The sequence below is a fragment of the Solanum tuberosum genome, unplaced genomic scaffold (assembly GCF_000226075.1).
Source record: "Solanum tuberosum cultivar DM 1-3 516 R44 unplaced genomic scaffold, SolTub_3.0 scf00184, whole genome shotgun sequence".
Lineage (NCBI taxonomy): Eukaryota > Viridiplantae > Streptophyta > Magnoliopsida > Solanales > Solanaceae > Solanum > Solanum tuberosum.
This window is the reverse complement of record NW_006239109.1, coordinates 856,319-871,588: the sequence shown is the minus strand read 5'-3', so window position 1 is coordinate 871,588 and position 15,270 is coordinate 856,319. Positions and strand designations below refer to the sequence as shown.

Here is a 15,270-nt window from a genome sequence, read left to right as displayed (position 1 = left end):
TGATACATCCTCTGAGCTCAACTTTACGAGTACAAGTAAAATGGAGTAATACTTTTCGCTGGCGGCTTTAACTTGCGTGCTGAACCTGAAATATATTCACCGCAAGACAAATCAAATACTCCATTTTTTTATTTGTTGTTCTGATCTGAAACCATTTTTTTTTAATTGATGAATAAATTAAACACCCATTTTCTAACGTGTTAAATTTCATTTTTAGTTCATGATACTTTGTACTTATTATATATAATATAATTAACCAGAATTTTCTTCATTTGATAAGTCAATCTTTGACTCATCAAGGGATCTATAAATAAGTTCCCTTGTACATTGCAAAGGATATCATAAATAAACTAGTTCAACAATATTCTCATAATACGTACACACATTTCATTATTCATTTAGAATAAAGTTTTCTTACCTTCTTTTGATTATTAATTAAATCATTACAAATGGAGAGAAAAACATCTCAAATCCAACCTCCAACTTATGGAGATTTCATTACTATTCTTAGTATTGATGGAGGTGGCATTCGAGGAATTATTCCAGCTACCATCCTCAGTTTTCTTGAATTGCAACTTCAGGTAAATTATATATACATATAATGATCGCGATCCGTCAGTTAATAATAGAAATATTTCTTTGGAAATTAAAGGCCTCACAACCTAGTGTTGTCTATGTAACAATTAATATGCTACTACTTGTTTACTAAGTTTATCATAGCTTATTAATACATGCATTCACGCACGCGCTCTTTTTATGACTTTTAACTTTTGCATGCATGTCAAATAAAATTTGTAGGAGTTGGATGGAAAAGATGCAACACTTGCAGATTACTTTGATGTTATTGCTGGAACGAGCACCGGTGGCCTTGTTACGGCCATGCTAACATCTCCAGATGAAAATCATCGTCCACTTTATGCTGCTAAAGATATTACACCGTTCTATTTAGAGCATTGTCCAAAAATATTTCCACAAAAGAAATGGTACATACATATTTTAACAATTTTGATTGCTCTATATATACCGTCTTTTAATTTCATTTGTACTATATAACTAACCAAATTTTAATTTTTTTTGGTTGAATTTTTTATAAATATGTAGTGGTTTGTTTGCTCCAATTGGAAAGATGGTGCAAGCTCTAATAGGACCAAAATATGATGGCAAATACCTACATAAAGTCGTAAAGGAAAAATTGAAAGATACTTGCATTAGTAATACTATTACTAATGTTGTTATTCCAACTTTTGATATCAAAAAGTTGCAACCAACCATTTTCTCCACTTATGAGGTATATATTTCCCATTTTAAACGTACATTCTACCATTTTCAGAATCCAATTGTGAAATTATATATATACTGAATATATTATTGTTGATGCAGACAAAACGATCAACATGTTGTGATGCAAAATTGTCTGATATTTGTATAAGTACATCGGCAGCTCCAACTTATCTTCCAGCTCATTATTTCAAAGTTGAAGATGGCAAAGGCAATGTTAAAGAACATAATCTCATTGATGGTGGCGTTGCTGCTAATAATCCGGTATGTACGTACTAAAACACTTTATTAATATTAATAATTTAACTTATATGTACTGACGATTTTTTTTTTCTCTAGGGTTTGATTGCAATATCGGAAGTAAGCAAAGAGATTTTCAAGAACAATCCAGACTTCTTCCCAATAAAGCCAATGGATTATGGTCGTTTCCTTGTAATATCATTAGGGACAGGAGCTGCAAAATGTGAACAAAAATATAATTCATTGATGGGAGCCAAATGGGGGATTGTAGATTGGTTATTTCACAAAGGATCTACACCATTAGTAGAAGTATTCACTCAATCAAGTGCTGATATGGTTGATTACCATAATTCTGTTGTTTTTCAAGCTCTTCGTAGTGAAAATAGTTACCTTCGAATTCAAGTAAGTATTAAAATAGGACGTACGTCTTGATGAACGTGTTATATGTCACATATATATGTATATATATATACTCGGAAGACCTTAATAATACGAGTAGGATAGATGAAAGAATTTTGATTTGTATAATGCTTGATTAATAATTTTTTTTTTTTTGGTTGTTGAACCTAATTAACAGGAGGATGAACTAATTGGAACAGAAGCCTCAGTAGATGTGGCTACAAAGAAAAATTTGGAGAGGTTAGTGGAAATTGGAGAAAAATTATTGAAAAAACCACTTTCAAGGGTAAATTTGGAAACAGGTTTGACAGAACCAATTCCTAAAGGAGGCACTAATGAGGAAGCCCTTAAGAGGTATCTCATCATAATTTTAATTTGATACTATCTCCGTCACAAATTATTTATCGTATTTGAGAGATAATTACTTTACGATTATTTCTATCTTAATATACAATCTCTCATCATTAAATATTTATTCTATTAATGTGATTGTAGTCTTTCGTAACATTTATTATGTAGATAATATTATATTAAAATTTTAAAATAATAAATAATTTGAGATAACTATTTTTAAAAATCATAACAGATAATTTGATGAGGATTATTACTTTGACTCTTTGAGAAAAGAGTAGGAAGTATGCCAAACATTTTAAAACAAAATTACGTTGTCACTTATTTGACAACAAAAAGGTGTTTGAAAAGTGCTGCCTTGTTCTTTTATGAGTAACATGTTTATATTAATATAATTGATCTAAAATATTATTTTTTATCATTAATGCATCTTAGCTAGTCTTTACTATTATATTGTCTAAATTGTTAGAATATACATTGTTATGTCATAAGTTAACTCATGAAAATCTTTAATTTTGTGATAGGTTTGCAACATTATTGGTAAATGAAAGAAGACTTCGTGAATCAAGATCACCACTTATCAAGAAAGCCTCTAAATAATATAGTCGTAAAAAAAATCGTACATACTATAAGAATTGAGTTGTTTAAGTAATATATATTGTCAGTATATATAAATTTCCTAGCTAGCTATGTTCTCAATGAAATTTCCAATTTTTGAGGGAATATTAGGTATATTTGTTGAAATTTGATTTACTTACTTGTTATACTAGTGTAAAAGTGTATTCATTCAATATCATTCCATATAATATAATATTTATGTAAATTATCAGTTCTTTGATGATATCTAGGTGATTAGTACAAAACTAATATGTCTTAATCAACTCAAATGCGCTTATTTGACAAATCTAATAAAAAGATCATATTTATAATATATACTTTCGGATCATGCATGTAAAGCTTTTTCTTGTTTGTCCCACACATTTTGGGTCTCGACAGAAAACATTGAGTATGTCACTATATATAATAACCAAAACTAAAAGTGAATTTATCATTGAAGTTGTGAATTCGATAAATTTAGTGATTTTGACACAAATTATGATGATTGTAACACAAAGTCATTTTTTTGTGCCAACTCTACTCAAGGACTTAAGTAAAAATAAATAGCTCGTTCTCGACACGTTCTAGTTAAAAATAAATAAATTAAAATAGTTTCTCTATTTTCTACTTGACTTGCTTGAGAAATGTATTATAACACGATTTTTCGTGATTGATTAATTATAAATTTGAAATATCAGATATTGACAAAATATTTTTAGAAATTACTCTCTCCGTTCACTTTTACTTGTTGTTTATTCCTAAAATAAATTTTCATTTTGCTCGTCATTTTTGACATGTCAAGAAAAGATAATTATTTTTTTCGATATTTTACCCTCAGTACTAAATGTTTATTTTCCAAATCATTTTCTAAGACATCATTTAATAGGGGATAGTTTAGTAAAATATATATTTTCTTAGCAAGTGTGCCAAGTTAAAATATGATAAATAAAAATAAATTGAGGGAGTATTTAGAAATATAAATACCTAACACCAAATTTAGTACGTACTATATTTAAGTAACTACAAACTAGTCCTTATGTAAATATTTTCGAACGAAATAAAACATGTAGAAATGCTTCTTTCCTTTTCATAAAAAGAAATATAAAAAATAATATACTATATTATTTTAAAATTACTCAAATATATGCGTGCATCTAACCTCGGTGAATAATATTATGCAATAAGCAGTGGCGGAGCCACGGGTCATCCAAACCCCCTTTGACGGAAAATTATATTATTTATATACGATTAAAATAATATTTTAGATATATATTAGATGTCAAACCCCCCTTCAACTACTTCGTGTGTCTATTTCTTCAGATTTTGAACCCCTTATTGAAAATTCTGACTCCGTCACCAATTATTAGGTGTACTTTTACAAAATAAAGTCAGGGTTTCATCGAGAAATTCATCCCTCCTCCTCCCCCTTTCTTTTTTTTGAATTAATCTCGAAGGTTTAAATCTCACAATTGTCTTATTGTTTCTAAATGGGGTCACCCTTGTGTCCTCTCTTGCGTTAAATAAAATATTTTTCTTTATTTGCTTGGTTCATTTTTCAAAATTGTCCTCCCAATTTTGAATTTCCTTTTCTCCTTTTCTATCATTGCCATTAAATTTTATATAGGTACATTGAATATGTATCTTAATTGCCTCTGTACGATCAATTTAAATAGACTTAATGAGTGAGTATCGAATACCAACCGAGTGAAAACAAAAACAAAAAAAGAAATCTCTAGAAAAATCAAACCTTTTGAAGTGGTCCATATAATAACCAAAAAAATTAATGACTACAAAAAATTCAAATGTTTATTGTTGTTCTGAGTCCAATTTAATGACTAAAACCTACTTTCTAGTCTTATTATTTATTGCTTACATATTTTCCCAGAACTTTCATTAAAAAAATTTTATTGAAAATTTCTTCGTTTTATAAGTCAATCTTTGACCCATTAAGTCATCATGATGATATAAGACCAAGTCTCTCAAGGGTGAGGTAAGTGAGGCCTATAAATTAAGTTATGTGTCCCTTTTCTAAAATGTTCTCATAACACACACAATTCATAAATTTAACATATCTATTTGTCCAAACTTTGTTACACTCTTTTGATTATACTATCAGTTAATTATAAATGGAGAGAAAAACATCTCAAATTCAACCTCCAACTTATGGAGATTTAATCACTGTTCTTAGCATCGATGGAGGTGGTATTCGAGGAATTATTCCAGCTACCATCTTGAGTTTTCTTGAATCGCAACTTCAGGTCAAATTTTCTTTTATATATATGTACACGTACATATTATATATGTTCCTAGCTAGCTAATACTGTAGTTATTACTAAACACTAAATCCTGAACCCTGAATCGTATTAAATTTTCAGGAATTGGATGGAAGCGATGCAAGACTTGCAGATTATTTTGATGTGATGGCTGGAACGAGCACCGGTGGCCTTGTAACGGCCATGCTAACGGCTCCAGATGAAAATAATCGTCCACTTTATGCTGCTAAGGATATTACACCGTTCTATTTAGAGCATTGTCCAAAAATATTTCCACAAAAGAGGTATGCATATATATAAATTTTTTTAGTGATGATCTAAGTCTAAACAAATATTAAAATTTTGTTGAATTTACAAACATGCAGTGGCTTATTTGCTCCAATTAGGAATATTGTGCAAACTCTAATAGGATCAAAATATGATGGAAAATACCTACATGAAGTCGTAAAGGAAAAATTGAAAGACACTCGTCTTAGTAATACTATTACTAACGTTGTTATTCCAACTTTTGATATCAAAAAGTTGCAACCAACCATTTTCTCCACTTATGAGGTACATATATATTAATTTGACGATGACTATAATTTATTACGATCTGCTTACGTTCAATCATTTTCATACTCTATGAAACTAAATATACTGAGTATGTTATTGTTGTTGTAGACGAAACGAGCAGCATGTTATGATGCAAAATTGTCGGATATTTGTATTGGTACATCAGCAGCTCCTACTTATCTTCCAGCTCATTATTTCAAAGTTGAAGATGGCAAAAACAATGTTAGAGAACATCATCTCATTGATGGTGGTGTTGTTGCTAATAATCCGGTACGTACTAAAAACATTTTATTAATATTAAGAATTTAACTTATATATACTGACGATACAATATTATATTTCAGGGTTTGATTGCAATATCGGAAGTAAGCAAAGAAATTTTCAAGAACAATCCGGATTTCTACCCAATAAAACCGATGGAATATGGTCGTTTTCTTGTAATATCATTAGGGACAGGAGCTGCAAAATATGAACAAAAATATAATTCATCCATGGCAGCCAAATGGGGGATTGTTGAGTGGTTATTGCACAAAGGTTCTAATCCATTAATAGAAGTATTCACTCAATCAAGTGCTGATATGGTTGATTATCATAATTCCGTTGTTTTTCAAGCTCTTCGTAGTGAAGATAGTTACCTTCGAATTCAAGTAAGTTAAAGCAGGACATCTAGTGTGACATCATCTTTATGAACGTATATATTACATATTTACTCAGAAGACCTTGATAATACGAGTATAGTAGATGGAATTAAGAAGGAGTTTGATGTGTAATATTTGATTAATAATTATTTTGGTTGTAATTAACAGGAGGATGAACTGAGTGGAACAGAAGCCTCAGTAGATGTGGCTACAAAAGAAAATTTGGAGAGGTTAGTGGAAATTGGAGAAAATTTATTGAAAAAACCACTTTCAAGGGTAAATTTGGAAACAGGTTTGTCAGAACCAATTCCTAAAGGAGGCACTAATGAGGAAGCTCTTAAGAGGTATATATCATCATAATTTTAATCTCGTCATAAATTATCTATCGTATTTATGATGTGACTCATAAGTTAATAAAAATATTTAATTTTGTGATAGGTTTGCAACATTATTGGTCAATGAAAGAAGACTTCGTGAATCAAGGTCGCCACTTATTGTCAAGAAAGCCTCGAAGTAATTCATAAGTCATTAAGAAAAATAGAAAAATCTTATTATTGAGTTTAAGTAATATTTGTTGTTAGTATAAATTTTCTAGCTATATTTCTGATGAAATTTTCAATTTTGAAACTAATATTAGGTATAGGCAGGGTAGTTCTTTATGAAATTCGATTTATTTAATTGTAGTATTATTACGTACTAGTGTAAAAGTGTATTGATCATCATCATTCAATATTTATAATATATGTTATTTGATATCTACGTAATTCTTAGTACAAAACTAATGTCTTATTCATAGCATTCTTTATTTTCTGCTTTAACTTTGTTTAAAACAAAGTCAAAAGTCAAAGACGGAAAATATAGTCAATAAAGATATTATCCGTCCAAGTTTGAGTGAATTACTGATCTCCTATATATATATATATAGTTAATATGTTATATATCATTATAATAAAATAATATTTTTTATAAGATGCTAAAAAATTATAAAAGAACAAACAACATAATTAAAATTTAGTAGGAATTGGATGAATTGTATAATGATTCACATTTTAGCCCATTTCAGCACAATTAATTTTTGAGTGGATTAATAATCTACATATTTGTTAACATAAGAGCAACTTACAAAAATAACTATATTTATAGGGTTAATGAATATCAATAACTATAAATATGTTATTTACGATAAATGATTACAATTTATATCACTTTTCGCTGTATTTTTGTATAGTTTTTTATTTATTTATTTATACATTAACACATCTTTAAGTACAACAAACTAAATAAAGAATTGACTCTAAATATAACCCACTATCCTTACATTACTTCCATACAATGAGCAACTTCCCATAATTAACTTTATAACTAAAAATTACGTACTTATTTAAAGACATATCAGATCATATTCTTTATCAGTCTAACAAAAGTTGTACTACATCATACTCAATTTTCTTGTTGTCTCCATATTTCTTATTCTGGCGTCGTAAAGGTATTAATAATTTTTTTTGTTAATTCAAGTTATTGTATGTAAGCAAATTGTTGAATTTGTGAATGAAGGTTAAGTATTTCGATTTTGAATAGGTGAACTACATGGCAATAGATACACTAGTTGTTAAACAAAAAATGAATACACCAATATAGAATACAATGAATACATTGTTGTTAAACACAAAAATGAATACGTTGGATATAACTATACTTGTATTTTCTAATCAATTTTTTATCTTGAATATAGCACTTATCTATCTAGATATAACTGTATTTGCAAATCAACATTTCAACTTGTGCTTATATAACAATACAAGTATCTATGTAAATAAATATAGATATATTTCAACACTGTTGTTAAGCAAAAATATGGATACATTAGACAAACGAGCAAACAAGATACAATTTGTGGGTATCAAATTGTATAAGTATGGATACATTAGACAAACGAGTAAAAAAGATACAATTTATGGGTATCAAATTGTATAAGTAATCTTCTAAATAAAATTTTGAAAAGGACAACAATATAGTATTGATGTATCCAACTATACTTGAATTCCCTAATCAACTTTTTTAAATTTGACAAGTACTTATGTATTCAAATATAATTGTATTCACAGATCAATAGTTCAACTTGTGGTTATATAATAATACAAATGTCTATGTATATAAGTATTCTAATATATATATAATTGACAATCAAATAATATATTATTTTTATCTTCTTAAATTCAATTTAATCCGCTTATTTGATACCTCTAATTAAAATGAAAATGATGATAATAAAAAGCAAAGTATTTACCTTAAAATGCTCACTTACTTTGATCCCAACATAAATATTTTCTACATTTTTTCTGGCCGCTGACATCAGCACAGGCAACTATGCTGTGTCAGCATGACATCAACGACCATTTTTTTCTACTTTTAAACAGTATAATTATGCCAAACTTCCCAATTTAACTAATTAAATAATCTTTGAAAAATTCATCTCCAATGATAGAAGTACCATAGACTAGTTCCATTGTTGTATGCAAGAATAAATAATTCTTTTTGAAAAAATTGATCATTTCTCTCAATGTAACTATAACTATTTCTTTCACGATAAGAAAAGTATTAATTAACTCTCAAATAATATTACAAGGCTGAAATTAAATCTAACAAAGTGCTCCATATAGATAGGTGAATGTGGTCCACTTCGCGGGTGGATTCAAAATTTAAAGTTTACGAGTTTTGGGTTATAATTCTTCAAAGTTATCGAGTCTTAAATTTATATTTTTTCTATTTCAATTTGCTTGTCCAGTTTTAATTATATGTACATAATTTAAGAAACTAAAGAAGATTTTGTGATTTTAAACAGAAGATATGTAAAATTTATTAAAATGACCTTTAATTTTGTGATGTTAAATATGACTTGTGAAAAGTTAAAATTAATAAAAATATGATTTTTTTTTTTAAAAATAGACTGAACAAGAAAGAAAGTGATCAAGTGATTCATACATAGTCAATAATTTTTCATTTTTGGATTTGACCATTTCTCTTAATTTAACTCATTTCTTTCACGATAAGAAATATTAATTAACTTTAAAATAATCTCACGAGGTAGAAATCAAATTGAACAAAGTGCTCCATAGTTTTAGATAGATGTGGTCCATTCCGTCAGAGTCAGATCCAAAATTTAATATTTATGATTTTTAGATTATATCCTTTTGAAGTTATCGAGTCTTCAAATATACAGCTTTTCGATAAACACAAAATTTGAATAAAAAATTATCTAAATTAATAAAAAGAATTGTGTTAAATTTTCTCTTCTTGATCTTCAGTCTTTTTACTAATACATGTTTACCATAATTTTGTTACTTAATTATTTTTATTGAAATTTTCTTCATTTGATAAGTCAATCTTGTACTCTTTAAGTCACCAAGTCTCTCAAGAGCATGGCCTATAAATATATAGTGCCTTATACATTAACAAAAATATCATAAATTAAACTAGTTCAATAAACTACTTCATAAGATAATTAAATTTCAAAAAAATCATAAAATTATTTGATTTAACAGCATTTTTTAATACCCTCTTTTGATTAAGTAATGGAAAGAAAAACATCTCAAATTCAACCTCCAACTTATGGAGATTTCATCACTGTTCTTAGCATCGATGGAGGTGGTATTCGAGGAATTATTCCAGCTACCATACTTAGTTTTCTCGAATCTCAACTTCAGGTTTAATTTTCTCTATACTTGCATACATCTCTATGCTTTCTGTTCGATTTTATGTGGTACTATCTTTAAATTTTTGCATACGTGTGACATAAAATAATATTCAAAATTTACATGAAGGAGTTTGATGGAAAAGATGCAAGACTTGCAGAATACTTTGACGTCATTGCCGGAACGAGCACCGGTGGCCTCGTGACGGCAATGCTAACGGCACCAGATGAAAATAATCGTCCGTTTTATGCGGCGAAAGATATTACTCCATTCTATTTGGAGCATTGTCCAAAGATTTTTCCACAAAATAAATGGTACGTACATATTTTAACAATATTGATCGCTCTATATATACTGTCTTTTAATTTCATTTGTAATATGTAACTAACAAAGTTTTAATTTTTATTTTTTTTGGTGAATTTTTTACAAATATGTAGTGGTTTGTTTGCTTCGATGAGGAAGATGGTGCAAGCTCTAATAGGACCAAAATATGATGGGAAATACCTACATGAAGTCATCAAGGAAAAATTGAAAGATAGTTTACTTAGTAATACTATCACTAACGTTGTTATTCCCACTTTTGATATCAAGAAGTTGCAACCAACTATTTTCTCCACTTATGAGGTATAGATTTTCCAACATTAACAACATTTTTCATATAGTTTTAATAACGAGATCATGATCAAGATGACGTATAAGTAGATCTTACTCTTACTTTATAAAGATAGAGATATTGTTTCCAATTAATAGACCCTTTGCTTAGGTGAAACATATTAAAAAGAGTTTTTTGAAAAGGAAACATAGTAATGAAGAAGCTAAGTTATATCGAAAATAATGGATAAAAGAGCCGTAGCAGCAACAACAACAATACAATAACTGAACCACAAGAAACAACATGTAATAGTTAATTCGAAGAATATATAGTAGGAGAGTAATAATAATAATAAGGAAATTAAACAAGACACCGCTCAACTACCTATTGATCACCTTTCACTCTAAATCCTCAACCTCCCTTAATCTTCCACCTAAGGTCATGCATGTCCTCGATAATCAATAAATAACCTTAATATTTACAACATATATAATCACTCATGTATACCGGCCACGACTACTATATATTTATTGGCTAGCTAGCTAACTATATAATATGATGACGATTGACGACTATTACAATTAGGTAGGGGTAAGGTCTGCTTACATATCCTACTTTTTGTTGCAGACGAAACGATCTGCACGTTATGATGCAAAATTATCCGATATTTGTATTAGTACATCAGCAGCTCCTACTTATCTTCCTGCTCATTATTTCAAAGTTGAAGATGACAAAGGAAATATTATAGAACATAATCTCATTGATGGTGGCGTTGCTGCTAATAATCCGGTACGTACGTACTAAAACACTTTATATATACTACTAAGAATTTAACTTATATGCACTGACGATACAATAAAATTAAATTCATATACTCTATTATTTTTCAGTGTTTAATTGCAATATCAGAAGTAAGCAAAGAAATATTGAAGGAAAACCCAGATTTCTTCCCAATAAAGCCAATGGATTATGGTCGTTTCCTTGTAATATCAATAGGGACAGGAGCTCCAAAACTTGAACAAGAATATAATTCATCCATGGCAGCCAAATGGGGTATCGTCGATTGGTTATTTCACAAAGGTTGCACACCATTGTTTGAAGTATTCACACAATCAAGTGCTGATATGATTGATTATCATAATTCTGTTGTTTTTCAAGCTCTTCATAGTGAAGATAGTTACCTTCGAATTCAAGTAAGTATCATCTATCGAAAATAGTCTCTCTATACTTCTCCAGACTCTACTATATAACTACATTGGATATATTATTGTATTTTGTTATTTTTTGGTTGTTGAACCTAATTAATTAACAGGAGGATGGACTAAGTGGAACAGAAGCCTCAGTGGATGTGGCTACAAAGGAAAATTTGGAGAGGTTAGTGGAAATTGGAGAAAAATTATTGAAAAAACCACTTTCAAGGGTAAATTTGGAAACAGGTTTAGAACCAATTCCTAAAGGAGGCACTAATGAAGAAGCCCTTAAGAGGTATATCATCAATACTTCCGTTTCAAATTATTTGTCGTATTTTTTTAAACATATTCGTTTAAGTAAATATTAATTAAGAGTTTTTGATTATTTTATTTTGATTTATGTTTGATAATCGATGCCCATCTTGAAACCCAACTAATTCAGATTCGCACCACATAAAGGCCTGACTAATCCAGTTTCGCACCACATAAGGCTCCGTTCAGAGAGGGTCACTTTTTAGTTTTTACTAAGGATTATTTCATACTAGGACATTAATTTAATTAAGAATAGAGCAATTCACGTAGTTTGTGGTATAGAAGGAGTATTACTTTGACTCTTTGAGAAAAGAGTAGGAAGTTTTAAAACAAAACAACGCTATTATTTGACAACAAAAAGGTTTTTGAAAAGTCCTTCCTTGTTCTTTTGTGTGACTAAATTAATATATTAAAAATTAATTAATCAAACCATACAAAATAATTTAAAATATTTTTGTATTATGAATGTATTTTAGCTAGTCATTACTATTACTATGTCATAACAATTGAGTCATTAAAATATTTGTTTATTTTTATAGGTTTGCAAAATTATTAGTCTATGAAAGAAGATTGCGTGAGTCAAGATCGCCAGTTATCAAAAATGTCTCGGAGTAATATAGTCATAAAGAAAATCCTACGTCTGGAAAGTAAATTAAATTTAAATATAATGTATATTATAAGTGAAAATTTATGTATATTGTTATAAATTGTCTGTTCTTCGTGTGAAATTTGTCGTATTTATAATATAATTTTTCATGGTGACTAATACGAATTGCCACAAAAATCTATGCTTATAAAAATAGACTATCGTGGATCGATCTAATGTATGTATTTGATATGTCAAATGTTATTTTTGGGGAATCGAATCAAATGATAAACCCTTGATTAAAAATAACTTTAGCACGTATGTATTATACTTTATAAGCAATACGCATATATCAAAATAATATATATATATATGAAAATATGAAAGCTACATTTGTTGAAAACATCTTAAACGCGTACTAGAAAATAAAATGTAGTTGATAAACTTTTTTCTCCTTTTAATAAATGAAGCTTGAAAATGTAGTTGATAAATAGTGAGTTAACTAATTAGAATATGATTTAAATAATCAAATATTTCCTTCAACCCATTCATGATTATGAAAAATAAAATGATGATGGGGAAGCACATTGTCTATGTCATTTCCTTGTCAATAGAGAGAAATTGTTGTCTTGTTTCCATGTAAAGAACAAATTAGAAGCTATCTTATCTTATCGCATTTATTATAAACAGTACACCCTCAAACCTTGCGGAAGCAGAGTTGGACACGTCAGGGAAAACAAAAATCAGCATACATCCATGCCACGTCAAAAACCTTGTTAACAAGTTCTCATTAAATGATACAAAAGCCCAAAATGTGAAGAGAGTAAATGCCACCACAACAGAAAAACAAAAATTATCCATAACAGTGACCAAAGCTACCAAACCAAATCAAGTAACAAATAGCATAGGTCAGACTCTCGCATCAAAAAAATCCTACCAGCCAAATCCCACAAATCTTGGAATAAGTAGTACTTCTCCTTCAGATACTAAAACCAACGAGGCACTATGTAATAACCCGGACCCGAAAAGATTATTTTTGATAATTTTGAATGGTCATTTAACTATAGTTAATTAATTCGCAAGTAATTTGTTTATTGTTAATAATAATGGTCCAAGTTTGAAATATTATAATAGGTTATTAAAAATTATTATTTTTAATACATAATTAATTTAGAAAAGAAAATAAAGAGGAGCAGAAAGAAAACTGACCTGCGGCGTGCGTTGAACGAAGAACGAGAGTGCAGGTATACTCAATTCTGTGGATGGAAACTTTTGCTTGTTAATTACATAAGAAATCAATATATATATATATATATATATATATATTATTAAGTTCCAATTGTTCTTTTTAAAACATACAAATTTTCTATGGTTTGTTAAGAATAAATTATTATTATTATACGTTGGTATGAAAACTGATCTTCTGCAATATTGTCTGTTTTCAAATTAAGGGTAAGTATTTAATTATGGGTTACTGTTGACGAGTTATAGTGGAGAATCATAGAGTAATTATGAACAATGATTGGAGGATATTATATTATAAAATAAAGGCACCAACAACATTCTGCTATTAGTTTCACGTTAAGTATTGTTCCGTAAGTGGTTTCGATTTCAGATTTTATGCAATTACCATATTATAATTTAAATTTCTCTATATTGAGATAGGTAATTAAGTGTTAGGGTATAATATTATATAAATACCATTAGTTTCATGATATTGGAAAAAGATTGGGACTTAACCCTAGGCTTGAAGTTCAGGAACTTGATTATAGTGTTGAGTGTTGTTAGTTTTGAAATCTTATTGGGATCATGTACTTGAATAGATTGCATTGATTTGGAAGTTCAACGGAAGGAAAAGACTCAAGTCTCGGAGTGAATTCTTGATTGATTGAGGCAAGTGGGTTTCTAAACCCTTGTTAAGTGTATGGAATTCATGTATTTCCTTGTAATATGTGTTTGGGGGTAATGATACTTGGTGATGGGTTAACTTGCCCACATTGATTAATTCTAATGATTAAAAAAGAGGTAATAAAATGCAATGTGATTAATTGTTTGTGTGTGATGTGTTGAGAATTATTTGTGACGGGCATTGGTACGAGTACCGGTGTTATAAAGGGAAAGTTTATTACTATAGAATGCGAATTGTAATTACGAGAATAGCCAAAGCATATGGGCATTAGTTGATATATTATTGACTTGATTTATTTATGTGTGATTGTGTTCTTTATTGAACCTGTATATAGGTGATAGCTAAGGTGATTACATATCATATTGATATTTGATTGAGATGCATCATCCCTTTTATTGAAATCATATTGTTGCACATGCATTGACATGAGATTGAGTATAAGTTGGGAACACGGAGATCGTTTGTGCTGGGGATGGTGAGATGTTAAGATTATAATTTGGGCACGTGGAGATCGTCCGTGTCGGTATATGGACCTCGCGAGTTCCCCATGGGTCATGAACTCTCGATGTATTTCCGAGGAGTATCATGTATATATGGTTGAGAGAGTACTTGGTATTCTGAGGCATGTCATTTCATGGTGTCATATTGCATTGCATCC

General features: G+C 29.2%; 2 protein-coding genes across 5 annotated transcripts in view; both read left to right on the top strand.

Annotated features, from left to right (window-relative positions):
• Positions 1–365: 365 nt before the first annotated feature.
• LOC102579557 (patatin-like protein 2) lies at positions 366–7,047 on the top strand. 3 transcript variants are annotated; one of them, XM_015312079.1, is made up of 7 exons: positions 366–581; positions 799–983; positions 1,102–1,288; positions 1,381–1,542; positions 1,618–1,920; positions 2,096–2,271; positions 6,770–7,047. In XM_015312079.1, exons 1-7 carry the CDS (start codon positions 450–452, stop codon positions 6,846–6,848), a joined length of 1,224 nt encoding a protein of 407 aa, XP_015167565.1. In that variant the 5' UTR covers positions 366–449; the 3' UTR covers positions 6,849–7,047. The 3 variants fall into 3 exon arrangements, with proteins under 3 accessions (XP_015167565.1, XP_006354914.1, XP_006354913.1); XM_006354852.2 differs by lacking the exon at positions 6,770–7,047 and adding an exon at positions 2,793–3,027; XM_006354851.2 differs by lacking the exons at positions 366–581; positions 799–983; positions 1,102–1,288; ... (1 more) ...; positions 1,618–1,920; positions 2,096–2,271 and adding exons at positions 4,917–5,123; positions 5,241–5,422; positions 5,504–5,690; ... (1 more) ...; positions 6,038–6,340; positions 6,500–6,675.
• A 2,666-nt stretch (positions 7,048–9,713) lies between these two features.
• Positions 9,714–15,270, top strand: part of LOC107061978 (patatin-like protein 2) — a 7,837-nt gene continuing 2,280 nt past the window's right edge. Inside the window, exons 1-7 of one of the 2 annotated variants that reach the window (XM_015312077.1) lie at positions 9,716–10,035; positions 10,153–10,337; positions 10,461–10,647; positions 11,243–11,404; positions 11,506–11,808; positions 11,928–12,100; positions 12,657–12,914. In XM_015312077.1, the coding sequence (XP_015167563.1) occupies positions 9,904–10,035; positions 10,153–10,337; positions 10,461–10,647; positions 11,243–11,404; positions 11,506–11,808; positions 11,928–12,100; positions 12,657–12,732 (1,218 nt within the window). In that variant the 5' untranslated portion in view covers positions 9,716–9,903 and the 3' untranslated portion in view covers positions 12,733–12,914. Of the gene's footprint in view, positions 10,036–10,152; positions 10,338–10,460; positions 10,648–11,242; positions 11,405–11,505; positions 11,809–11,927; positions 12,101–12,656; positions 12,915–15,270 lie in introns of those variants that run through there. The other variant, XM_015312078.1, reaches the window with a different exon arrangement.